This window comes from Pogona vitticeps, chromosome 2, assembly GCF_051106095.1.
Source record: "Pogona vitticeps strain Pit_001003342236 chromosome 2, PviZW2.1, whole genome shotgun sequence".
NCBI lineage: Eukaryota > Metazoa > Chordata > Lepidosauria > Squamata > Agamidae > Pogona > Pogona vitticeps.
Genome location: NC_135784.1, coordinates 236531582 through 236559442, shown reverse-complemented (window position 1 = coordinate 236559442; position 27861 = coordinate 236531582). Strand labels below are relative to the sequence as shown.

Below are 27861 nucleotides of genomic sequence, written 5' to 3'. Positions count from 1 at the left end.
GCTCAATACTAGCCTATGCCATGTACCTATGTTCATACATAGCTGGAGAGCCAGCTCTGTCATTAGAATGAGGCATTCAGCTGTCTCAGTCAACAGATTCGGATGTCACGAAGACAGCAAATATTTTATTTATTTACTGTATTTATAATTACTGGCAGGTGGGAGGTGCTTCTGTGATCTGCTGCTTCAGTTGCCAAAACTACTTGGTTTGCTTTTGGTATTATATTTCAAAAGTTTGATGGGGGATGCAATTTGATGTTCCAGCTCAGGCAGCAAAGTGGCTTGGCACAATCTCATATAGTTGTCACTGCAGTGTAATAAGAATACAATAGAATCAAGGCATGTTTTTAGTGCTGTAGTTTTGCTATCAACCACCAGTAGTCAAGAAACACAAGATTATAGCAAACTAACGGAATTTATTTTTTAAATCTTTCCAAATCTCACATGGAAACAGATAATGGAAACGTAGGTGCAAAGGTCAGTCGAAGTGGAATTTCTTGAGTTTTGATGGTTTGGGGCAACCTGTAATTTAACAGAGGAAAATGAAATATTTTCCCCTCTGAAAAATGTGCTACTAGCATTTAGCGTTTGAATTTTTCTTTTTGGGGAGGTGTGATCTGTACTCCAGGATAGGCTTATGACAAGCCTGCTTTCATATGCATTAAGCTAGAGTAACATGAGTTGTAGCCAAAGAACATAACTGGCTTTCAGCTCCAAGTAGCCAGGTGAAACGCAAGGAATTTCAACAGTAACAGTTCTGCATATGTAGAAATCAATAGTAGGTTTATATGCTAGAAGAGAACTCCATTCCCACTATCAAAAGGGTGGAACTCCTTTAAGTACAAAGACGTCATTCAAATTATATTCAACTCTGGGTGGCAGCAAGGCTAAGTATTCATTAATGTTCAGTTCATGCCCATATTTATAGCTCTGTGGACTTTGTGACAACTTGTTCAATGCATTTCTTAAGCAAACAACTGACAGGGCAGAACACATAGTCTCCCAAGGCAGGCTCTGTGCCTTCATGGCGTTGTAGAAAGTTGAACATAAACACTGTCATAGCCAGTGGACTAAATCCAGTTTTAATCCCAAATAGAGTAGATCCATTGAAATCAATAGGATATACTTTAGTGTTGACTGATACATCCCATTCATTTTGAATGGTTCTGTTGTACTTGAGACTAAAAACACCTAATAAATAAACCCTGGATTGTACCTTTTGTAGTTTATCAATGGAGAAATGCATAAACAAAAATTCCAAATATATGAGCACTTAATCTGACTGTATGTGTTGATACAGTATTTAAGATATCTGTAAGTTGAGTCATGGCAAGTCTGTTTATTTTTTATTAGGTTTCCTGCTGAAAAGTTTGCAGACCTACAGCATAAATCCAGTCCGAGAAAATGCCTAGTTAGCATCTCACTTCCATTGCACTTTGAGCTCTGTGCTCCATTTCTGTCACTATTTCAGTACAAAGTAGTCAAATGCCCTCTTTTAGGGAGGGCAGTCCTCCATTTGAAGGTCTGCACATCTTAGCTGGATGATTGTGCATAATAATACTAATAATAAAAACCTAGTTTAACATAAGGGCTGCAACTATCTAGTTATGATTTCCACTTTGACATCTGCTGACCTGACTTGTAATTCCACACCCACACTCACCCCTCCACGAGTTTTGGATTCTGATCTCTTTTACTGCACAGGGGTAATGTTAACATGCATTTAACAGATTAAAAGGTACTTTAATAAGTACATAATTCATTGCCATTCTCAGTCTTTAATGTTAGGTGCCATCAAGTCATATCAAACATATGGTGGCTCTATTAATGAGGGACCTCCAAAATGTCCTGTCTTCAAGAGCTGCTCAGCATTTGCAAACTCAAGCTTGTGACTTCCTTTAGGGAGTCAATCCATCTTGCATTTGGTCTTCCTCTTTTCCTGCTGCCTTCCACCTTTCCCAGCATTATTGAATTTACCAGAGAATCTTTCCTTCTCATGATGTGCCCAAAGTATGATAGCCTTAGTGCCATCATTTTTTTTTTGCTTCCAGAGATATAATAGTTCAGGCTTGATTTGATCTAGGACCCACTTGATCCAGGGTATCCACAAAGCTCTTTGTCAGCACCACATTTCAAATGAATCATTTTTTTTCTTGCAAGTACTCTTTACTGCCCAGCTTTCACACCCACACATGGTGATCAGAATTAAGAATGTGGTTATCTTGGTCTTATTCCTTAGCGACACATCCTTACTCTTGAGGATATTTTCTTCATTGCTGCCTTTCTAAGTCTCAGTCTTCTGATTTCTTGGCTGCAGTCTCCATTTGGACTGATGATTGAACCAAGGTGTACAAAATCTCAGTTTCAGTTTCTTCATTGCCAACTTTAAAGTTGTGTAGTTTTTCTGTAGTCATGATTTTTGTCTTCTTAATGTTCAACTGCAGCCCTGTTTTGGCACTCTTTTCTTTCACATTCAATGAAAGCCATCTCAAGTCATTACTGCTTTCTGCCAGTAAGGTGATGTTGCCTACATATCTGAAATTATTGATGTTTCTTCTGCCAATTTTCACTCATTGTTCATCTGAATTCAGTCTAGTTAGATTCTAGGTCTAAGCACCCCAAAATAGTTGGCTTCATAAGAGTTATTGTGATAGAAGTAATTTTACTTTCTCAAGCATAACAAAAGTATCAGTTTAACAACATCCAAAATATATTCACGGAATCAACTGCTGAATGGTAAGTCAGCATTAATGCAAGTCACATTGATCCAGAACGATTCAAGGACTAACGATTCAAGGACTACGGACTACCAATTGCATTTAGGTTATGATGCAAGGCAGCCATGCCTTTTGTGTTGGGGAAAGGAATGAATTACGAGTAGCTCATTATTTGCAATTAATTACTTCCAAGATTCAACATTTCACCTATCCTCTTAAGATTTGTGACTGGTTCAGAAGTTGGAAATCTCAAATATATACAAGAACTTCTTGAATTATTTTATTTAATTAAATGCACATTTTACAGATTTCACCATGAAAAGCAGTTACATCCAGCTGCAATGCTGGGTGGTTTCACCCAGGGCTAAGGCTGTTCATGTCTGTTCAACGTTAAGTGTAGCAAATATGTGAACATCAAGACCCAGATTCAAACAGAAATTTGGGGCTAGGCCAACAATCAGTCTTCCCTCTGGATTGCTTTATAGTTTTTCAGCAGCTATAAAGGAAGAAAATCTCTAAATGCAATACATGACTCATGTGAGTAAAAGAACAGCAGATTTGACTTCTGTAGTGTAAAATGGCATGAAGGTCATGGTGACAATATCTTCTGTTTCCTAACATTGCCCTTTGCTTAAGTAAGCATTTACACTGATAGAGAAACCACAGGATTTATTTTCCATATATAGACAAAACCAGGCAAACTAAGTATTTCAAGTTCTCTAGGATTGTCTTCACAACAACTTGTATGGAGATTTTGGACAAAAATACATAAAATTTGGGAATAAAGCAAAGAATTCAAAAATTGGACTAGAGGTTGCTAACAAATCAAAATGGAATTTAGATTTCACATGAGATAGAAGTAACTGAAGATCTCAAATAATAGTTTATCTGCTCCCACAAGATCTGCCAATTACCTTAAATAAAGCTGCACATATCTCTTTGGAGGGTTTCAGCAGAAAAATGTGAAGCAAGGTATTTACATCTGCAAAACAGGAGCTACAATTTGGTACAGTATTGCACTAGGCAGCCCCAGTTGATGCCATCCTTGCCTGATAAAGAATTCTGAAGAAACCAAAATCTCACTTTGTCACTTTTTAATTGTTCAGTAAAAATACTGTCCAACCTCAGGACTGATGCCTTTAACTTTACCTTGAAGCCACCAGAGAATCCTACTGAGCACATCTGAATGCTTAAAGACAACTTTGATGCAATTTTTTTTTATCAATGTCGGAAAAAAATCATCAGCAGATGTAGATGGAGTGATAAAACAGGAGGTTCCCCTACAGCCCAAGTACCCTCCTTTCTCTGGACTTTAACATTAGTTAAAAAAACAGACTAATAAACTGCCATTTCTAATTAGCAGAGTCTAGATTAAAAGATCAATGCCCAACCAATAATACTTGGAAAGCATTAGAAACACCAGTTTTAATAAAACACTTAGATTAGAATAAAACTGTATTACCAAATCTTTATTACCGGCACCATATTTATTTAAATTTTTTTTAAAAAGGCTGCTACTCATTGTTTCAGGCCATTTTGTACATCTCTCTCTGGAAGCAGAAATCTAGAATAGAGAATATTTTCTGATTCATCAAGAGTACAAAGCAAGCTTGGTCTTGTTCAGCATAGTGACCCAGCTGCCTGGTGCAGCAATAGAGGTAGAAATAGTGACCAGCTATGATATTATACACAATAAATGTTGGTAGGTTTCTACATTGCAGGACCAACTACCTCCCACTCCACCCCACCTTACACCTCTCAGCTGTTTCTTTGCAGCATCTGAACATTCAGGCAGAAGAACAGCAGCCATAGTGAGTTTGTTGGTTGACATCAGTGCTGGATTTACACACAAGCCAAGTAACTGAAGTTTAGGGACTCAGATCATGAGAGGCCATTGCTGTGTTTAATCCCATGAGGCTTCTTAAATGTGACATAGTCTAGGACATTGACATGTCTTAATCTGGCCCTGGGCTTGGTGAAACATTTGTTTGCTCTAACGATTACTTTTCTTTCTCATTTGCATGTTCCATTTTCACCACAGTGAATGCTATAGGATAGGGCGAATAGATGCATCTGTCCAGGCAGGCTAGCAGCATAGCCTTCAGTTCCAGGCCAGGAATTAATTGCAACATTGAATATTTACATCCTTCCGTGGGCTCTCAATTACTACAATATAGTCCCACTATTTCAGTAAGATTCCTTTTCAATTAACCATATACAGAACGGCAACCTGCAGGGTGCTGTAGGTATACACAAGCGTTTGTATTAATAATCATACATATATTATTAGGCTTGGGCATACTTAACTCTAAAGAAGCTAAAGGTTGCAGTTGATTAAAAGCATTGTTTCATAACCAGTCTTTAGCTGGGAGTATGCACTGCGGAACTCAATGGGAAACACAGCCTTGTGAATACATCCTGGGAAATTCCAGGTGAAATACATATGGAGCTTCACTTGGTTAAGTATGTGTAGGATGGGACCATCTTATTTGTGTGTTGACTAGTATTCTAGAATTTTGCCTCTACATTAAGTTGCTGCCCACTGCTCCCACTTCTCTGTTGACAAGTACCAAATATTCTATATGCTGTGGTTTACTGTTTAATAGACAGTAAACCACAGGCTAGACATACAGCCCAGATCTGTGTGAAAGATTAAGCTGTTATTTGTTCTTCTAAAAGCAGCCATTTAATGCCAACACACCTTATTAGAAAAATCAACTTCATTCATTAGCAACTGAGACCTTTAGCTATGAAGTTACAGATAGCAACGAAAACAGCTAGTTGCTATATATGTACAACCCTTTCCTTTAATTCATAGATGGCTTCTGACTGGAGCAGGAGGGCACCCGCAGGTATTTGGGGGGGGGGAATGAACTCTTTATCTTTACTGCATTTTCTGGGTATTTTCTTTCTTACTTTCTTCTTTTTTGAATGAAACACATTACTCTTTGGCTGATGAGTGAGGAATATTACAGAAAAGAGGATGATACCTCAGATACATCAGAGGATTTCACTATGATGCCTGTCATGCCATAACCTGGCCTCCACACACATATATAGTGGGGATGGGGGATTACCTTTTGAACAACAGTGGCCGCATTGGGTAGCAGAGGCTATGGTAAAGTTGGAACCAAGAGATGGTGGGACCAGAGTCATCTGTAGTAGGAATAAAGGCTCATGCCCTAGAATTCTGTTTGTAAGTTAAACTGCAGAAAGAGAGCCCTCAGCCTGAAAAGGCATGGAGACAGTAGGATAGTTGTAGTAATGCAATGGTCTGAAGGCAAAATCCTCCCCCACCCCCAGGATATTAAGCAAGAGTTTCAAGAGTTTGAAAACATTTTGGACTACAACTCTCAGAATCCCCCGACCAGTAGGGTCTTTGGGAGTTGCACTTTTTTAAAAAGTAACTTTCCAAACTCTAGCATGAGTCACATGAATAGTGGGAGGAAACCTGTGGAAAATAAATGTACATAACTAACTCATGACTGGTTCCATATGAGCAAACTACTCATAACCTCAAATGACAAAAGCAGAACAAGAGAACCTGTGACAGCCCAGGTGGCCTTTGTCCTCAAGCTTGAGTCTACAAGCTGGTTACCAAGAGACTGCTGGAAAAAGAAGAATATGTTGCTGCTTTCAGAAACTGTTGCACAATTACATGAATGGTGTAACCTTTAAACTTGAATTGTTGCAAACAAAGAAATCTTTGTAGATAGTATTTGTTGCATATGGAGATGTGCAAGTCACTGTGCAACAGCTAATGCCTATGGAGTTTTCTTAAATTACAGCAATTTGTATCTGAAAGTTGCACTGCTTGTATAAGTGCACAACAGGATTTCAGCCAGGTAATGTTCTTTTTTGTGTATTACTGTTGTTATGATGATGATGAGGAGGAGGATTAGGTAGGATCTCAAGTTGTAGGAGACATAAATATTTATTTATTAGATTTATATACCACCCATCTAGAACGTGTCTACTCTGGGTGGTTTACATATAACATAAAAATAAACTAAGGTAAAATCCAGATTAATGACAGAATCCAAGACAGGAAAGGAAGAAAAGAAGAAAGAGAGAGAGAAAAGAAAAGGGGAGAGAATTAATGGCTGTAGGGAAGGTCTGACTGTATAGCCATGTCTTCAAAGTTAGTCTTGGAGGCCCTCAGTGAGGGAGCCAGGCAGATCTGTACAGGTAAGTTGTTCCAGAGGCAAGGGGCCACTGCTGAAAAGGCCCGATTTCTAGTTTTTTCCCACTGGGCCTCTCTTGGCATTAGGACCCTCAGCCACCCAGCTTGACTGGAGTGGGTGATACCCAATTCACCTGCTGTTTTCTCATGCAATTTGACCCTGTGTAAGTCACAACAATAGTGAATTTCAACTTAGCACAGAACCTCAGTGATATTGCATGGTTTTTTGGATGTAAGAAATATGTTACTCTCGTAGTTTTTTAAAACATCCTATTTAATATTTCCCATTCCTGTAACTGACAAACATTATTCCCATATTTTAGGGTGTTCAGAAGAGCAGGATGCATATTACTAAAGCAGAATTTCACTTTAGTTCACATAGGAAGTATTATAAAAAATGTCCCATAGAACATAACAAAGCTCTCATATTTTATATAATATAGCATTTAAACTAATAGAATGAGGCACATTAACATTTCCCTGAGAATATTTTGGCTGGAAAGGTTCTTCCACAACAGCCTTGAAACTCCTACAAAATATGTTTTAAAACGCGTTCTTCAAATCAATGCTTTAAAAACTGTTGTGGTTTCTTTGAAGTACATTATATACAAATCTGCATATACTGCTGATGGAGTTTTTTGAAAAATATTCAGAAAAAAATAGGGTGTGGTTATTTGGCTAGAGACACATCTATGCAAAATATAATCATTAAGCCTCTACAAAATGTGTAGCTTTGGTATAATCTCAATTTCCTTTTCATCTGGTGACAAAAGCCTGCTAGACATCCACTGAGATTCCGTCTCATGACAACTGATCAGTTTGTGAGGCCTGTTTTCTCAGTTATCATCTTCCCATTACAAAGAAGAATGTCTCCACAGCCACATTACTTATGTCTCAAGAGGTGAATCTCTAACAAGATTCTTTAAAAGGCAGTGGAAGCAACAAGTTAATACTCCAGCAGTGTTTAACTTTCTAAACCTGAGAGCTCCATACCTAATATCCTTTATAATGAAATGCCATCTGAGGCAAATCTTTTAATGGAAGAGCAGATGACCAAACAAGAACGAAAATACAACAGAGAAAATGATGCACGAGATGCTTAATAGTTTGTTGATAGCCTTGTCAGAGAAGGATTGTGCCATCCGGACAATTGCACATCAGTGTATCTGTGGATACAGAGTTTTGTGCCGTAGATACTCCTCCAAGCACTGAACTGCAAAGGGGTCAATGTCAGTGTCAAACTTGTTGGCAAAGAAGTGGTGCTTCCGCAGCATCCAGTTCAAGTCTCCCACTCCAAAGACACACACTGAACGGATATGAACTCCACTGCAAGGTGGGTAGGGAGCCCCCTTTGACACATCTCCCTCAAAATAATGCCACTTAACAAACCTGGCAAGAGCATTCATGTCAGAGACATCATATTTCTCACTGGCAGGGACTGCACCAGGGACTTCAGGAATTCGCTGAATAGTAGCCCATAAGTATTCATCTGGACTGTATGTGTCTTTTGCCCATTCTACAAAAGCAAGGATTCTGCTGTCCTCCAATACATACTCTACAAACCTCCTACTAACCACAAAGTAGGCACTGCCAGAGAAAATAGGGGTACTCAGAGGTGGTCGCTGCTTGTCTATTCCCATGTTCTTGACCTTACTATCAACAACTTCATGATGCTTCTTCCATCGTACCTCCTTATTTGAAGGCATTTTCTCTGTTTCCAAACTATTTTCACCCTTGAGGGCTTTCAACTTCTCTACTATCTCCTGGTTGGTCTTAATAGGGAAATCCATGCCACAAAGATTGATCAGGTATGCCCAGCTTTTGCTCCTCCTGTAGAGATCCTTCATGCAGTTGAGGTCCGCCTGTACTCTGCTCCATGAGGCATAAACTACACTCTCCAACTGACTGGCAATGAAAACATTGTCAAAACATGAGGCAATGCCTTTAACTGCAGCCAGAAAAGATTCTGGGGACTTCTTATCAACATGAATGCAGTAATAATTCTGAGGAGCATAGATTGATCTCAAAAGCCTATCAAGCATGTCAATTTTTTGATGAACTACAATTGAATATGCAATAGGAAACTCTGCTTCTTCTTTGCTTAGAGATTCCATAATATATTTCCGTCTCTTAATAAAAGAGGCACAGTCTGTTGTCATGTTAATGTAATCATTTGTGGTCAGCTTTGGATTTCTTCTGAAGGAAACAGTTAATAACTCCAGTTTTACTTTCTGAATTTCTTCTGGATCACCCTGTAATATCTTGGAACAGTTTATATTATTGGGGCTTTCGCTGGTCAGCTCCAGATGTTCACGATGCAAGTAATTTGGCTTCTGGTGAACTTTAATGAGAGACCAGGTCCCAAATGTAAAAATTAATACCAAGAGAAACTTGAAGCATAGGGTATGACAATGACGAAATTTCCTTTTCAGCATTTCAGAAATCATTTGGAACCTTCTATACATCTAAGAAACTTTCTCTGTATGCATGGTCTAGTTCCAGTTTTTGAGCCTTCTGTCTGCATTTCTCAGAAGGAGTTTCCTATGAACAAAAACAGAAGCAAAGTCAGAGAAAAACAGTTGTGTTTTTAAAATCTATGCCTTTCCAACAACACTGAACATTATGTCTGCAAATAGACAGGGCTCCTGTTCTGCCATACCAGCAAGGTTGAATGTTACATAAATTTGCTCGTTTCTCCATCTCCAGGTCATTCTGCTGGGTGGCTAAAGAATTATTTTTCCATCACATCTTTGGCTTAATCATGCTTGATATTGTTTTACATTTATTTGTGTATACTTTTCCTTCAACTGGAACAAATACATTTTCAATGGGGCAAACCCATTGACATGAACAGGTCTAGTTAGTCAACCCTAACATTCATACAAATGATTTCAATGAGCCAGTTCTAGTTAGAGGTATAATTGGATCTATTCCTTTGGTCTCTTATTTCAAAATCTTTGACTAAATAGAAACTGCAATTAAATGGCTTTGCTCTGGTTTTCATTCATGTGTTTGTTAACATGGCTTTTCCATATCAGATAGCAGGTGGTGCATCTAAAAATCACTAAACTACAGTCTCACACAACTCAGATTGCTTAGGCATACAGACGCTTCCCATAACTAGTAGCCTAGTAATAGATGTGAAGTGGCACAGAAGACTACATTCATCCATCCAACTCACCTAAAAAGGTTTCATATCTAACATTTCCCATGGAAATGTAGCACTAGAATGTTTATAAAAAATGAGTTGGCCTGCTTTGTGAGTTTTGAAGACAGTAAGTAGGTGCCATCCATTTCTTCAGTCTGTAAATAAAAACATGCATTCAGCATGGTGTTTCACATTTCTTTACATGGCAGGAATAAACTTCAAACATTGTTTCAGGAAAAACTTGCAGAAAGAGTATGTTATTGATTCCTGAATGTGTTTGGCTTTAAAAATGGATGACTGGATAAATATTGCAATTAAGAAAGTTCATAACTCTTGGGTCCTTAACTTACATTCTTACTGAATATGCCATAATTTGATCACATCCCAACAAGTTCCAACAGCAATACAAAGAGGTTACAGCAAATAAATTGTTGGTGTAGAAAATCAGAAAATATTTATTCCACTGTCAATTCATTTATCTATGATAAGGCAACCTGCTGTATATCTAGAACCAGGGGATGATTTGAAGATACCCTACAAAGTTTTATTCTGAAGCTAAGCAGAAGTGGTCAATATCAAAATGGAAGAAGACCATATAGGCTGCTTTGAGTTCTGAGATGGAAAACAGCATAAGACACTAATAAACAGGCCACCCTCTGTGCCTGCTTATGACAGATGTCATGGGCAAAAATTGTACCTTTTTTACCATCATGGATACTCTGGTAAAACTGATGAGCATGGCAGGAAGCGGGTACAGTGGGAAGGACCCAGAGGAAGGAGCAAGAAAGTTTCTGTGATTCAACTAGCAATAGGGTGAGTGAAGTAGAGCTTTCGAAGAGATATTTAAATATCTTGTTTAGAACATAAGCACTCTTAGTGTTTCACCTTGCTACCACAGGGCTAAAAAGCAAAAACAATTCAACGGGCATAGTATTTCAGAGTGAAGGTGCATGGAAATATGTAAAGAAATAAAGAAATTGTGCAAAGCAACATTCAATATGTATCAATTTTATGTGCCTTGTTTCAGATTCAAAATGGCAGCTACGGTGGCAGGAGGAGAATTACAATTAGGACGATAGTGGATGAAGGGTTTGTCTGTGGGAGAATATTGATTCTTCTACAGTATACTGTACTACCATCCTGGTAAAATTTTTATCTTGAATCTTTAATTGCTATTGTGGTAGCAGATTCTCTTTCATGGCAAGGAGAAGCTTCAGTGGTGGGTTAACTTTGTCTATGACCAGGGCACAAGATTTTAAAAAGAACACAGAAAAAAGCACCCCTCTCTAAGAAAAACAAGGCACATAAAACACATACGTTCATCTCACTGAGAGTATGATCGCATGGAGTAGTAGCTCAAAACTTGGACCACTTGTGAAACAGTCCAGTGCAATCTGTTTCCAAGCAATCACTTAACTCATGAGAAAATGTGCCATAGTCCAATCCAAATCCATGCCCAAGCTTGATCTTTGTGTCCAGTTAAAGGGCTTCTACTTTTGGGGCATGGGGGAAGTGATTTTATGGCAGACAGAAAGGTCGCTTTAAGGGAGATCACTCCCATTAAAGCACCCCTTTCTGGTGTGATTAGGCATTGTCCTTTGAAGATATTGGATCACATCCTATGTCTTTCAAATAATCACCCTCCAGCCTGCTTTCTCTATTCATAATTAGATGAATACAATGTGGTTAGTCACTTTCACAAGCACAATAGTATTTTGCCTCAAGGCAGGCGACTGTTTTCAGCATATAATAACCATTTCGTATTTTGAATTAAAAGGTGGTCTTGGCTAGTCATTGGATAACTCTCACCTTAGGAAAAAAACTCAGCTCAGAATATCCAAGGCTTGTCATGCAAAACACCTCATGCATGAGGCAAGTTTGCATACAGCCAAGAATTTGTGTTCCTCCTAATAATGGAGACAGAAAGAGTTCTGGAACTGAAGCTTTGTCAGGGACTACTCAATAAGACAACTATATATTACACTAATACTGGAATGTTTGTGAGCCAGTGCAGTATAATACACAGAGTATCAGAACAGGACTTAGGAGACCAGAGTTAAAATCCCTGCTCAGCCACAGAAACTCACTAAGGTGGTGGCAATGGTAAAATATCCCTTGAGCATGTCATATATGTCAAAAACCCTATCAGAATCACCATAATTCAGAAAGTATTTGACAGCACATTAACAACAATTGGAGGTATTATGCCCCTCAGTGCCAATCATTGGAATATATATCAATAGATGCGCAGATGCTGTTCTGGTTAGCATACCCCTTTCCTGAACTTCACAGATACATTCAGTTGGCCACAGTGACAACAAAATGTTAGGTTGCATAGACATTTAGTCGGATCTAACAGGGCTCATGTCTTCTTATTAGAGATGGGAGCTTCGTATTCATATGGTCGCATAGACCAGATGGGTGGGATACGAATCAAATCAAATCAAATCAAATCAAATCAAATCAAATCAAATCAAATCAAATCAAAATAAATAAATAAATAAATAAATAAATAAATAAATAAATAAATAAATAAATAAATAAATAAGTATGAATATGAACCCCCTCATTACAGGTGGCCAGCCTGATTACCACCCACCCCCAGACTCTGCTGGACCAGTTACCACATGCTGTGCAGCACACATGGCCAGTGTAATCTCCTTTGCCCCAATTGCTTTCCCTCCATTTTCTATGCAGATGCTGGCCCCAGAGACTGGCAAAACATTAGGAAGAAACACCTCCAGAACACAGCCAAACAGCCCGAAAAACCCACAACCATCGGATCCTGGCCAAGCCTTCAATAACACATATTCTTTGATATGGCAATATGTATAGAATGGATGTTAGTATGTTATTGTTTCTCCTCTTCCCTCTCAACCTCAATTCCCTTTTTCCTTTTTGTCACCCCATGTTAAAAATAAAAAATTAAAAAAATTCATATTTTGTTTTCCTTCAGTTTGGTCACTGCCATCAAGAATATATGAACTAGCCCAACATAGCACCACAGTATTTTTTTTTAAAGATATATTGACATTGAATTTTTGCTCTGTGTGAAGATAAGTCAGTGTGATGGCATTTGCTCAAGGTGATCAAACTGAACTAGAAACTCAGCAGCCAGTCCTGAAGGGAAGTGAATTGTAGGAAAGACAGTAGCCACCATAATTTGCAACAAAAGCAGTTATAAATTTCACAATAGGACAACCATTTTCCACATCTTTATGTGTGTCCCCCCCCCCCCATTTTAGTAAGTATTTAGGAACACACAGCCTGGAGGTGGCAAAGAAAGAGTAGGCAACTTCTATATTTGTGTTAATCTTTCCCTGTGTTTAAGCCACAATTGATAGATACTCCAATTACAACCCAGGGAAGCTTTATGGTATTAAAGGCACACATGTATTCTACTACAGGATATAACTAAAATAATTGTTTGCAAAAATTTAAATATAGGAACTGCCCTTGGTTGTTACTAGTATTCGTAACTGGTTTTATTTTACAGGTTGTCATAAAACCAAAACAGGAATGGCAGATACAGTACACAGAAAAGGGGCTCTTCCTTGTAATAGGATCAATTGAGCAAAGTACATATGGGTTACTTAACTTATTTTAATGTTCTTACTACAGATTAGAAGGCTCTTTTTGGATTAGCCCGGTGCCCAATTAAGATAAATCTTAAACTCAGAAAAGGCATTGCTTTAATCCATTTAAGCATCTGTGTAGAATAGAGCTGGGGACCAGTGAGCCCATAGGGGTTTTGGCCTAAAGTTCTTGTAAACTGCATCCATCATGGCCAGTGGTGAATTTTAGATCAAAACATCTGGAGGGCCAAAGGTTCCTCACCCTGAAGTCAAAGCATTTTGGTGTAATTTTATGTTATCTAAAACAGCTTATTTGAATAAAAGATGAGACAAGGTAAGCTTTAAAAATAATATCTACCATGTGCCTTCAAGTCAATGCTGATTTATGGTGACACTTTTCATGGGTTTCCAGGTAGAGAATATTGTCCTCAGATTGTGCAGCTTGCCCAAGGCTGCATAGGCTGGCTCTACTCACAGGAAGCACAGTGGGGAATTGAACTCCCAGCCTCTGGCTCCACAGCCAGATATCTGAACCACTGAGATATCCAACCAGCTGTAGATACATTTTAAAGCTGCCTCTTAAATATATGCCCAAACCCCCATTTGGTAGCTGTGGAATCTAGCAGTGTGCCACAAAAGGGAAGGGAAACAAAAGCTATGAGCGAATATTCAGACTTACTGAAAGAGAAATGTAGACCTTAGAAATATTGCTTTGATTGATTGATTGATTGATTGATTTGTTTATTTTTATATATCCCACCCATCTGATTAATTGACCACTCTGGGCAGCTAACAACACTAAAAATAAAACAATTTTAATATAGCATCAATATATTTAAGGCCAGTGGCAGGAAATCCAGTGTCCCAAAGTATACAAAGATCCCTCAAAGAGCCTTTCCTCTTTTAAGTGGCACTGATATGAAGAAGAGACAGAATTAAGGGGAAAAAGAGTGAATGTCAGTAAACAACAATTGCAGTGAGAAGGGAATGTAAAATAATGGTATCAAAGATAGGCTATTCAAATGACACGGCTCATACACACATTCAAAGTCACAAAATCTAGGCTAGTCTCATAAGGTCTGGGTAAGTGTCATGGTGTTCCCTAACCTGGTACTCGTTAAACATGTTGGACTATAAATCCAGTCAGCCCTAGCAGCATGGGCCATGGTGGCTGTTCATTAAGTCAGGAATATTTGGAGAGCATTAGATAGGAGAAAAGTAATCCCGCCCCAGAGGCCACAAAATATTAGCAATCTGCATACACCCAAGGGGACCCTCCTATTGGCTACACTGCGCAAGTTCCAAAATGTTGTTCCAAAGGGTTAAGAGTGGAGATCCTCCAGAATATAAAGAGCAGGAACTAGTGGAAACTGAATGGAATGAGGAGCATTTTAGTGGCCATGTAACAGCCACTATGTCAGGTGGTATAGAACCTGACAGATTTACTTCCTTAACAGTATTTCTCATGAACGTGACAGGAAACAGACATGAGTAGGTGGGATGCCCCTACTGTTAGTGGTGTGTGGGGCTATAGGTTGTTGCTGAATTCAAGAAAAAAAATGAAGGCTAAAAAAAATGAATAGAGAGAAACAGTGTTTTCTCTGCAGTTTTTACAAATCAGGTGCACTACACAATGCACACAACCACTTCATGACACAGACAAAAACCAAAGAAGGAAATTCTTCCCTGAGGGATGTTTCCATACAGAAGGAACAACAAGTTTAACAACAACAACAACAACAAATACTTACACATTCTGTTGACAGTTATGCACGGATCCTAAAAGAGGACTATGAGAAGACTTTACAGCTCCTTGTTAATCATAGCTAGAAATATGAAGAACAAGTAAAAGCCTAGAAGCCTATGAAAAAGCAAATTCTATGCCCATCTTTAAAAGGGGAAATGAAGACAGCTATTGTTATTCTTTGAAATTTTAGAACAGCTTTGTGTGCGCACTCTGTGGAAAAAAACAGTAATTGTCAGCCATCAACTTAGTTTGTAGATGAACACAAAAGAAGTTACCTTTGGTAAAGCAATGGTCCTAGCTGAATACAAAAATGCCATTAATCTAATTGGATTTTTGCCACAGTGCCAGGACAACAAGGAAAGAAGCTTGTGAAAGGCAGATTAGACTAAACTACATACAATGAGCAAGCGGGTAGCTAAAGAACTGCATGCAAGAGGCATCAGTAATGAAAAGATAAACAGTAAAGATAACTATCGCCAGAATTCCATCGGTCTGAACCCTGGTCAGTTCTGTCAGTAATTTCTTGGGTAGAGGCAATAGCAAGTAAACTGATGGCACAAGCTAGTGACACAAAACAGAATAAAGAGCTCTAAAGGACATGCTTTAAACATTGAACAAAAAGGGCTAGCAGATAGCAACAGAAAATTGAGAAAGCTAAGTATACAGCTTTACTGATGGGAAGGCGAAGCCAATTTGAAAGAAGAAAATTTCATTACTGAATTTGATATTACTTGTTTATTGTACATGGTCAGGAGCTAACAGCAGATTGCTTCAACAATGGGTTTGCCCTTGGGCACTCTGTTTTGGCTGTGCTGAGATTTGAAGCAGTGGGTCTGAACAATATCCTCAGCACTGGCTATTGTAGGTTTTTCAGGCTGTTTGGTCGTGCTCTGGGTTTTTCTTCCTACCATTTCACCAGTCTCTGTGGCTGGTATCTTCAGAGGACAGGAGCTAGAACTCTGCCTGTGTTCTGGTGTACTGTGTGGGATAGTTGAGTTCCTGATGAGTACAAACAGCCTGAAAAACCTACAACAGCCATCAGATCCCAGCTGTGAAAGCCTTCAAGAATACGTGCACAGCATTCTTTAGTGCTCCTAAGTAAAAACACACAACAACAACAACACAGAGACACAGAGGAGCAGTTTCTAGAAACAGTGTAACAGCATGGTTAAGAAAGCAGAGGGTAAATATAATTTTAGATTTTATTAACAGAAGCTTCAGATCCTGAAACTGAGGCTCCAATACTTTGGCCATCTCATGAGAAAAGATTCCCTGGAAAAGACACTGATGTTGGGAAAGTGTGAAGGCAGGAGGAGAAGGGGATGACAGAGGACGAGATGGTTGGACAGTGTCATCGAAGCGACCAACATGAATTTAACCCAACTCTGGGAGGCAGTGGAGGACAGGAGGGCCTGGTGTGTTCTGGTCCATGGGGTCACGAAGAGTCGGACACAACTAAACAACAACAACAGAAGCATCACTTCAAACCCAGAACAGTGTTGCTAGATGACATAAGATCTCACACAGGTCTTTAAAGCACATAGACCTGTTTAGGAATTAAGACTGAATAGGAATTCATCCTGGTGTACAGAGCACAAGGTTTCAATGATAATTCCACCATTTCCATTTTTAACTTTCTCATGTTGAGCAGAAAGGTCAGAAGTGGGCTGCTATGTATGTTCAGTTTAACATGATTAGACGTATTGAAGCACTAGAAGCATGAACCAGGAACCCTGGAGGAAGGTGAAACTTGCAGTGCTTATGGATGATGGCAGCAAGGACAATGTCCATAATATGATGGCCGATAGATGCCATGGAGTTCCCTGTTCAGGGGTTGAACAGAGTTACTACAAGCATCTTACTGTGTAGCCTGCATAACTAACTTGTAAACCGCCCAGGGAGTGCTTGAAGCACTATGGGGCAGTATATAAGCAGCACGCTTTGCTTTTGCTTTACTGGGCTCCCACAGTACTTGATCACACCAACAGAAAGATGCTCCCCTTCTCATTAAAGTAATGTTGAATCAAGCATTAGACTGTCCAATATATACTTGGAATTTTGGAAAGAACCTTTGAATGGAAATACAGGTATGACAATCTGTCAGCTTTTGTACCTTCCCTGTTGGTTAAGTTTCCTCCCCTACCAATCCCTAGGTATGCATCCTCATTATGTTTGGTCAAAGGAAAAGAAAAAAAGTTAGACTCTTCCTGCCTTAATTTCAAAATCCTTTTGCAAGTAAGTAATCCACCTCCTTGGCCTGTGGAGAGGCATCTGGCCCTGCCCCATAATCTTGTTGGGCAGGAAGGAAGAGAGAAAGAGAAAGGCAAGAAGAAAGAAAGAAAAGGCTATTCTTTGTGACTTTGAGCTCTTTCCCACCCACTGCTGGTTTCAGTCTTGCCCACTGGTGGCATGCAGAGGACCTCTGGGGGGAAACAGGCAGACAGAAGGTGCCTCCCACTGACGTTAGGGTCACCCCAGCTCATGAGCACTGACTTCTGTAGTAACTAAACATGCCTGGCAGACAGCTACATTTTACTCTGTTTCCTCTTTTTAGGAAGGACTGTTTTTTTTCCATTTCACAGTGGTACATCAGGAGTTTGTGACTACAACCATTATCTTCATTTTATTTTATTTTGCACCAAGAATTAACTGTTGATGGCTAGGTAAGGATAAAGTATATTTAACCCCAATCTATTTCTGTTAAAAGCAAAAATAAAAATAAAAATAAATATCCTATAAAACAGAGGTTGTCAACCCCCGGTCCATGGCCTGAGCCAGACCGGGCTGTGGAGACAGAAATCCTGCCTCCCCCACATGCCCACCCCTTTGCACAGCTGCTGTACACATGCACACGCATGCACACAGCAGCATGAGTGCTCCCCCACCCCTTCATGCATGTGCCTGTGTGAACGGGTGGGCGTGCATGCAGGCACTCCTGCACAGACGCAAAGGGGTGGGGGAGCGCTCATGCCAGTACTACCAGGTGGGTGGGTACTCTGCCACTGCTTTGCACATGCGCCCAAGAGCGTGCATGCATGCGTTTGAGAGAGCGCCTGTGCAAGGGGGATGCCCCGCCTTCCTTAGAGGCTCAGCCGGTCTGCAGTCCCAAAAAGGTTGAGGACTGCTGCTATAGAACAACCAACTGCAAAAATAGACATTTTGTTGTGTGCAACTTTCTCCAGTCTTTCATGTTCCAAAAATTCAAATGATCAGACACACCGATAAATCACATTATGCTTTAAAAGTCATATGTGCACATGACAGTCTGGACAATGCAACAGGTAAAAATAGCAGGGACACATGGCACTTTGAAGATTAAGTTTTATTTGTTATATAAGATCTTGGGGGCTGCAAACCACATCCTTAGATGCAAGTAACATCTGGTGCCACAGAACTATTGCTTTTGCTGCTGCTAATTTTTTTTGCTGCAGCAAACACAGCTAACCCTCTGGTTGTTACTGATAGCATAACTTTATTCTTACTTTGAATTCCACATGCACATTTTCTAAACGAGATATCAATGCATTACATTTTGCTTAGTTTCAAACTAAAAGAAGCAAGAAGCACCATACATTGCTCTATGAATGGTACAAACGTATAAATTGTATGGTACAAACGTATAAACCCAACTGTCAGTTTCAATGAAAGGAACCCCACTGAACATCATAATTGCTTGGTGTTTGTTTTACATTGGTATTTTGGGAGGCAGGGTGGGATAACAATAAAAAGAGTTGCAGCTCTTTTTCACCTCTGCACTATATGTGTAAGCCAAAGAAACAACAGCCACTGTTAAAAACACCCCCAAAGGGGTTTTAAGCTTGTTTCAGCTTTTCAGTTTACAGATTCCAACAAAAACTATATACAGTGGTGCCCCACTTGACAATGACCCCACTTCACGACGAAATCACTTAACAATGAGTTTTCTGCGATCTGACGACTATTTTGCTTTACAGTGATTTTAATGAAACGGATTATCGTCATGCGGGGCACCACTTAATCAAAGTGTGAAAGTACAAGATTTGGCTGAGAGATGGTAATTTGGTTGTACATTGATTTTGTATCATACATTGTTCTTTTTGCCACATGCTATACAATTATATTACTGTATTTTCATGCATATATTGTGCACATTATATGGTTTTTTTTTCAAGCTGTGGGTCCTGCCACATGTTACATTTATAGGGGCACCATAAGTGCTTAGGGCCTCTAAAGGTCTTAATCCAGTCCCAAGTCTGCACCTCACTACCATGAACTGCAGAGCAAATTCAGAATGGATGATTATTACAACATTCTTTTGAGCTCATAATTGCTTACTCATAAAATATCTGTAATTTATAATCATTCCAGAAATATAACTTCTTCTTCCAGTTGAGCTGGAGAAATGGGGAGGAAAACTGAGAAGAACAATGGCTACCCCCAAAGCAAACATAACGTGTCTCACTATTCATTCAGATTTGACCTAGACCTGGTGGGATCATGTAAATTAGGACAATTCCTGCAAGATACCAAATCATTGTTCCAAGGAATGTAATCTGAAGTGTCAAACAAAAGGCTGTACAATGGGAAAAGAGCTCTGCACTGGCGAACACGGAGGTTCTTTGACATAAAAGAGTGTACAGATTGTACATACATAATATGCCCTACTATATCTACGGCAGGAATTCCTCCTGAGAACAGACATTTCATAATAAAGGGGGAAAAGGAACAGGTAGCATGTGGGAAAGGAGTTTTTTTCAAAAAGGGGCACTGTTCATTTGTGAAAGGTAGAGTGGGAGCCAAAAGTAGTCATAAATTATGGAGCAGAGTTACTTTGTGATTCCTTCCTCTTCTGTGGTGTTTATCTTTAAACTGCCCTTCCCCATGGGAACAATCTATTAAGCACTCCCTGTTGTGCCAGTTGTAGTCTTGCCTCTATGACATCCTTGACAGGGGAAAGGGAGGCTGGCTGCTCAGCTGGCATGAGATGACAATCAAGGCTTCCAATGATACTATTTTATTAAAGAAACCTAAGCTTACCTTGGCCATCCTGCGATGGCAGGATAATTACTGCTTACAAATTAAAAAGGAAGAGAGGAGAATTTCAGCAGAAAGGGCAAAGCAGCCAATAGCTACCAAAAACAGTGAAAACCTTTGTGCTATGATACAACAGCATCTATTGTCCTTGACAAACTTGAAATCTGTTACCTATAGCCTTATTTAGAAGACCTGTTTGGAACAGCTGAGATTCCAAATGGGTAACTCACACCCCTGTTTAAAAGCCATCAGCCCCTCCTCTCCCCATTAAACAGATATCCTTTTCAGAAAAACCTAGAAAAGGAGGCATGCTGCCAGGCAAATACAGAGCGGCCCACTCACAGCCGTAATTCGTCATGCCAAGGTTCACAGATAGCCATTCACCGTGGCCTAGATCCTTGCTTTTCTCAAGGGCCATCTTGTACACTCCAGGGATGTCACACAAAACTGGGGCAGAGGAAGATTTAAATAATGCAAGCTGAGGATCTATTCTTGGATCCATTCCAACATTTTAAGAGTATTTCCTGCAACCGTGGTCAAGACTAAACTGTGAAGAACATCTGTTGTGCTGGAAGACAACATCACTGCTCTCGAGGCAATAGCAGATTGATGATCTACACTTCTGTCTCTGAACTGGAGGTCTGGAAGGAGAGCTTGAAGCCTGTGCCAAAGAGCAATCTGATTTCTCCACTTTAGTCTGCTTTTTCTAGAGATATATGGCAGGAAGTTGTCTGATTTTTCTTCTCTCTCTGATCTAGCCTAAACACTCACTCTTCTTTATCGCCTTCCTTTATTACATATTACTAACTTGTGTCTCTGAGCTATTCTGTAAAACTTACTCGAAAAAGTGTTAAGACGGTCACTAGAAATAAGATATGATAAACATTAATTTTGGATTTTAAAAGCCCCAGAATATCTAAGCCTACATGACCAATGGAAATTCCAACTGAGGTATTGTGGGAGTATTTGTCCAAAAAAAGGGGGGGCAACATTACCAATTTTGATCAAAACATGCAACATTTTGTTGCCATTCTTCTATGTTACTGATACAGGACTAACTGGCCTTTGCAGTGCTACTATTTTAGCAAGCCACACAATGAAGAGACAGTTTCCATAGTTTCATATTTTGTATATTTATGGACAAGAGCAAAAAATCAGTCTCAAAAATGTGCAAAAACTGATATGGCCAAATATGATTTTATTTTATTTTTTTTAAAAATCATTTCCCTCCCTTAACAATAAAGAACAAACAAGGTCAGGTTTTATATCCCCATAATACAATGAACCAGTTCATTTATAACCACTGCATTTCAAATCGTAATCTTAGTTGCTGGCTTTTTTGTGCTCATTTTCAAGGTATCTATAATGTTTCCACAAGATAGGACAGAAAAGCAGTCAGTTCATAGCTTAACTTCAAATAAAACAAACAGAGATTCTTTAGATACCCGGCTCCACACACAGAGAGAAATCCCATTTTTCTCAGTACAAAGGTAATTGCCCATCATTTACTAGGTGTAGGATTGCACACTCTGTGTTAGAGGCTTCTCCAATTCACTACCTGAGTACACTGAACTAACAATCAGAAAGACCTGTTAGAGGCTTTTCATAGTACTTGTTCTACAGGTTGAGGAGATGAGGAGTGGTAGTCTTCCCCCAATAATACAAGTTTTGTCAGCTGGATGCATTCTTTATCTTTGTTGGATCTCTTGCCACTATTTAAACTGAAGTGCATACAGCAGATAGAGGAAAGCCCCAGAATTGCTGATAGCCCATAGAGAGTCTCACAGCACCCTAAAGCCTAAGAAATCTATTGTAGCATCACTGTTGTGGAAGAACTCTTGAAACTAAATTCAGAAGTGATATAAACTGGTAAACACACATACTATTATACATGAGGAAAATAGGAAGTAATCACAGGAGAGAGACAAAAATGCAAAAACTGTAGATGGGCAACTATATGGAAAATCATTACACTCACCATTGACAAAGAAATTGACAGTAAATCAAACAGTATTGTCAGCAACGTTCTATTGCATTGTGTGTAGGGCAAACATATTAGTCTCCTAGCATCTGAATACATGGGAACAAACATAACCATCGAAAGAGCAAACAAAAAAAATATCGTACTCCAACCACTCAGGCAGGATACTGACTTTAAAGAGACTACCCTTCTTCAAATGAACTTCAACAGGAAAGAACACAACAGAGCCAACAAACTATCTTTAGTAGCCAGCTGTGCAACAGCTTGACAGCTAACCATTACTGTCTAATAGTTAGCCATTATTTAGGCAGTCCCACCATAATTCTACTATTAACACAATCAAGCACATTTACAGTAAATGGACCTTATACAATGAGGCAAAGAAAACCAAGAACTTATTTTTGTGCACACATTTTTGTAAATGCTACTAGCCCTGTTGCATTGAGTGGTATTTAATTCAGATTAATATGCCTTAAGAATAATTACATGCTGTCAAGTCAATTCTGACCAGAGGCTCTTTCCAGGGTTTTCTGGCCACCCAGAAGTGCTTTACTAGTCCATTCCTCTTGGTCTACTTTGAGACCGTGCAGCTTACCTAAGACTACATAGGCTGGCTCTTACCTCAGGAGGAACAGTGGAAAATCAGACTCCCAATCTCTGCATCTACAGCCAGATACCTAAACCACTGAGCAAATGATGTATAAAATCAGAATGTTTGGCAGGCTTAGAAAAACCCTTTGAGTAGAAACCGAACAGTGAAACAGACTGTACTTCAAAAAGAAGAATAAGCTTCTATCCCTATCTAGATAACAGAAGTATGTAGGCAATTTTTTAATATAATGATCGTGAATGAGAGATGAATTGGCACTACCAAGAAATGACTAAGATGCTCCCCCCTCAAAAAAAAAAGATTATTAGTAGAGAAACTAATTAGACCATCTGGCTCTATCTGTGATTTATAAAGCATACCCACTGGATTAGGTACTGTGGACACCAAACAAGCAACACTCAGTTGCAAATATGCCCTTGCAAATTATCCACTGATACTAACATTCCTGACCATAAAAGACTTGGATGCAATCCTCTGCACACTTACTTGGGAGAAAGACACGCAGGACTGACTTCTGAATAAACACAGAGAAAACGTTTAAATGTGTTAGTGAGAGGAAAAGAACTGTGGAAAGGCGATAGACAGGGCCTTTACAAATCCGTGCTAAACACCCAGATTTTAATTTTTACCTCATCCACTGCAAGATTAAACAAAGGTGGAAATGACATAAAAACTCTCTGACGTGCTTTGGGAAGTTTTCAGAGACAATGGTCCAAATGCCCATCACAGAAACAACACACAGTGCCTGTGAAGCAACAGGCTTATAAAGAGATGGAAAGGGGCATGGATGTACATCTAGCACATCCCACTTTTTACACACACTCTCTTTGGTCTCCACCTGAATGCTGGAAAAAAATCACAGAATCCATCACAGCCCAACTCCTAATGTCTCTATTCCCCTACCCCCAATATGCCCTTCTCTCTCCCTACACCAATCTATAGTTCCTTTCCTCCTGGCTCACTCCCAGACTCACACAAAATGCTAGCCATTGGGGTTCTGGTGCACCTTTAAAGCTGTGCACACCATCCCCTGCCCCCAACTCTGCCTTCCACAGGTACTGAAAAGAACTTCGGAGCCTCTCCCCCTCTTGCCTCTACATCTGATGCTGTTATTGCTCAGTATGATCAGAGTCTGGAAGGCTACTTTTAAGACAACATCATGCTGAAGCTTCCAGAACTGAGCAATGATAGGATGTGCTCTGGGACTGTTATGGATGGTTTCACCTCATCTCTATAGACAATCTTCTTACAAGTAACTTTCCAACCTCTGCACAGGACATACATGTTCTTTCCTTCCAGATTCAAGGGAAAATGCACATGGTGTGTGTGTGTGTGTTCAAACCAGACTTTTTTTTAATGCCTGAGCATCCATTTCTTTCTGATCTTCAGTTAAACCGCTCAGTCCAAGTGATCTTCCCTATCCAAGCCTCTACAATATGAAGCAACAGGAGTGGACCCTTTCCCTAGACTTCTGCTGTTAATTTTCCTCAAATCCAAACCAATGTGCCTATAACACAACTTGTTCTAAGAGGTACTTGTCCTAAGCAATGGAAGACTTTTCTTGCTTAAGCAATCCTGACTCTGTTGTCATCTAACCCTGTGTATTTTAACTAATAGATTACAACTTCGTCAAAAGGGCTGTTTTGTCAGCCAAAAGAAGACTTACCGGTACATTTGTCAGTTTGCAAGCTTGCACAGTACAGTATGTTATTACTTTTGAATTGGCCTAGTTTTTTTAAAAATAATGTTCTAAGATGGATTTTGGAACTTAGTCAGAAGTTAAGCTATGCCACCTACATCCTGAACTGATATAGGACCTTGGCGATGGGTGCATTAACTTGCCATGCTTGGATGCTTGTCTTATCATAACAGCATTGTCTGAATAGTCAGCCTCCTTGTTTCATTTACATTTAACCTGACAGCTCTTTTTCCCCCAGTGCATTTCCATCTTACCTCCCAATTCTTCCCTTCCTCAAACAACCCTAGAGATGCCTGCCAACTTGAGATAATCCTTCATGCATTTGATGAAATGATTTCTAAGGTGGAGCCAGAGTACATTCTACCAGTCTCCAAAAGATGCCACAAAGCCACCTCCTTGTTTTCCTGCCAACAGATTAACAGGACAACCTTTTCTCCCTCTGGAAAGTCTACTAGAACAATAGTTTTCCTTTCCCCTTCTTAAAAAAAAAAGATTGAGCTACCTTACAGAGGGAAATGGGAATTTATGGCCTCACCAAGCTGAAGGCTTTCAAGAGGAAGAGGTAAAAAGTCTTTTTTCTTGTTACCCCGTTAAGAGTGATAGCTTCTCTCTTTCAAAGGAAGAACTGGCAAAACTGGCAGAGCGTTCTGGTGTGAAACTGATAAAAGTGCAAAAAGGAAAATGTTACCAAACAGGAGAAGGAGAAAAAAAAACAGAAGAAAAAAAGAGGGAGGGTGAAGATGGCAGGAGTTTTGCTGCAATTTTTGTACAGGGCCTTTGTATAAGCTGCTGCTTCTTCTTTCTAGCCACGGTTCCTCAATGAAAATGGGTTGGGAGGGTCCAAAAGGAACAGCAAAACACTCCCCCCAGAAACCCCTTTGCCTATTAGGCATCCGTTTCCCTTGTCATTAAAATCAGGAACTTGAGAAGAAGCTTTTCGAAATTAACAGCCAGTTGGATTCCCATCCCCAAGTCACGGATGATAGACTTAAAGCAAACATGAGTTTGGAGACGACCACCGCTGGCTGGGGATTCTGGAATCTGCAGTCCCCCTCCCTCCAAAAGTAACATTTCCTAGCACGGGCAAACGTAAAAGATTGAGAGAGACTGAGCAGATTTAGAACCGTTCCGGGCATTCCTCTCCTCCCGACGCAACACGAAGGCAAGGAAGCTCACCCGGCCCCACACGTTGCGACCCGCCTTCCGCCGCTTTCGCACCTTTCCTCCAAGGTAAACCCCCACGGCGTGCCACGGGGCAAGCCGGTAACCCGAAGAAGAGGGGCGGCGGCCACAGCAACCCAGGAGGACGCGGTGCCCGCCCGCGCGTTTTCTGTCAGGTGGGCTCCCTTTATGTTGCAGGAAGGGGGGAGGAAGGAGGAGGGCACCCACCTCGGCAAGAGGGAGCAAGCAAGGAAGCAGCAGCACCTTCCCTGCTGAGCCTCAACTGGGCTCGGAGTAGCGCTGGGCGAGCGACGTCCCTCCTGCAAAGGCTCCGGGCACTTCTGCTCGTGCCACTCCCCTCGCGGCGGCTCCGCTCCTTGCCCTCCCCCTCCCTGTCCCCTCCGCCTCCCCTCCTCCCCTCCCCTCCCCTCCCCGGCGTTCCCGCCTTCCTCTGTGGTTAGAAGCGCCTGCGGCCCCTCGCTCGGCATTCGAGCTCACACTTCCTGTCCGTCTGAAGGCAGCACTACGGCTGTGTAAAGGTGTGAGGACGACGAGGAGGAGGAGGAGACGTGGTCTGGCTTATGGGGCCGTTGTTTGAGGCGTCGTAGCCCCTGGACCTCGGGCTGTGTTGCCCACTTGTGTGTGAGGGACGCGCCCTGCGTTCGCCCACCTTGCTGCCTCTGGCCCAAAGAGCAAAACGGGGTGCCCTGGGGGACGCGCCCTTTGGCAGGGACCAAAGACGAGATGGATGGACTCCATAAAAGAACCCACGGCCTTGAGTCTGTAAAAGCTGAGCAGGGCTGGTCATGGTGGGACATTTTGAGAGGCACTCCTTCATAGGGTAGCTCTAAGTTGGAGGCGACTTGAGGGCGCAGAACAACCACCGCACCCACGGGGGTATTGATTTGCAGCCTAATTTTTATTTTAAGAGGCATTATTTTCCAAACAACACTAGTTTCAAATAGAGAACAGTTATCTTTCTTTGTGGAGGCTTACGGACAAAAGGAGGAGACTTCCCAGGCAGGACTTCTTCATATACTGATCTGAGATTAAATACAAATCAACTCAGTAATGTGAGTTATTTTTCTGTAGAGACACTGGTATTATTGATCCTCATCTGTATTTGTGAGCAGGGCTCTAAATATAGATGCTATTTAATTGAGGATTAATTAAGATACTTTCTTCCAAAAAGAGGTAACAAGAGAACTTCTGCTGTGGAGCCCAGAAATTCCATAGATAATGACTGAGTTTCTTTCTATGCTGAGTTCCTGAACATAAGGAGCAAGAAATGAAAAAATGCTTAAGCCTTGATTCAGAAACAGCTTTTGAAATTGAAAGCATTTTTATTTATTTATTTATTTATTTTATGTAACATATATGCCACCCACTCTAACCAAAGGTCTCTGGGTGGCTTACAACAATTAAAATACAATAAAAGGATAAAACAATTAAAATACAATTAAAATATATACTCTAAAAATTGCCATCAGGACCCACAGTTGATATAATTTCAGTTAAAAGCCTGGAACAGGAAGGTTTTGATCTGGCACCGAAATGTCATCAGTGTCAGCGCCAGACAAATCTCAATTGGGATGGTGTTCCATTGTCTGGGGGCAGCTGCCGAAAAGGCCCTTTGTCTACAAGCCATCCCTCTTACCTCCTTGAGTGACGGCTCTTTCAAAAGGGCCCCCTGGCTAGATCTTAACTGCCAGGTAGGTTCACATGGAAGCAGGTGGTCCTTCAGGTATCCAGGCCCAAGCCTGGATACCTGAAGGGCTTTATATGTCAAAACAAGCACTTTGAATTGGACCCGGTCAGCAACTGGTAGCTAATGTAATTTAAACAGAATTGGCTTGATATGTACCCTAGTGGCCCCACCACTCACCAGCCGCGCAACTCGATTCTGGACCAGTTGCAGTCGCCGGACCATCTTCAAAGGCAGCCCAACGTAGAGCACATTGCAGTAATCTATACGAGATGTTACCAGTGCGTGTGTAATTGTCATGAGACTCTGCTCATCCAGGTAG

The 27861-nt window shown here is 40.5% G+C and overlaps 1 protein-coding gene across 3 annotated transcripts; it reads right to left on the bottom strand.

Annotated features, from left to right (window-relative positions):
- Positions 1 to 2984: 2984 nt before the first annotated feature.
- On the bottom strand, positions 2985 to 26202 carry GCNT1 (glucosaminyl (N-acetyl) transferase 1). 3 transcript variants are annotated; one of them, XM_020787792.3, is made up of 2 exons: positions 26063 to 26202; positions 2985 to 9441 (listed from the first exon to the last, which is right to left on the bottom strand). In XM_020787792.3, exon 2 carries the CDS (start codon positions 9363 to 9365, stop codon positions 8058 to 8060), a length of 1308 nt encoding a protein of 435 aa, XP_020643451.2. In that variant the 5' UTR covers positions 9366 to 9441; positions 26063 to 26202; the 3' UTR covers positions 2985 to 8057. The 3 variants fall into 3 exon arrangements, with proteins under 3 accessions (XP_020643451.2, XP_078241214.1, XP_078241212.1); XM_078385088.1 differs by lacking the exon at positions 26063 to 26202 and adding an exon at positions 25892 to 26000; XM_078385086.1 differs by lacking the exon at positions 26063 to 26202 and adding an exon at positions 25850 to 25938.
- Between the last annotated feature and the right edge of the window lie 1659 nt (positions 26203 to 27861).

Excerpts from the sequence above, each read along its gene's own strand:
- GCNT1 (XM_020787792.3), bottom strand. The coding sequence starts at position 9,365 with ATGTATAGAAGGTTCCAAATGATTTCTGAAATGCTGAAAAGGAAATTT.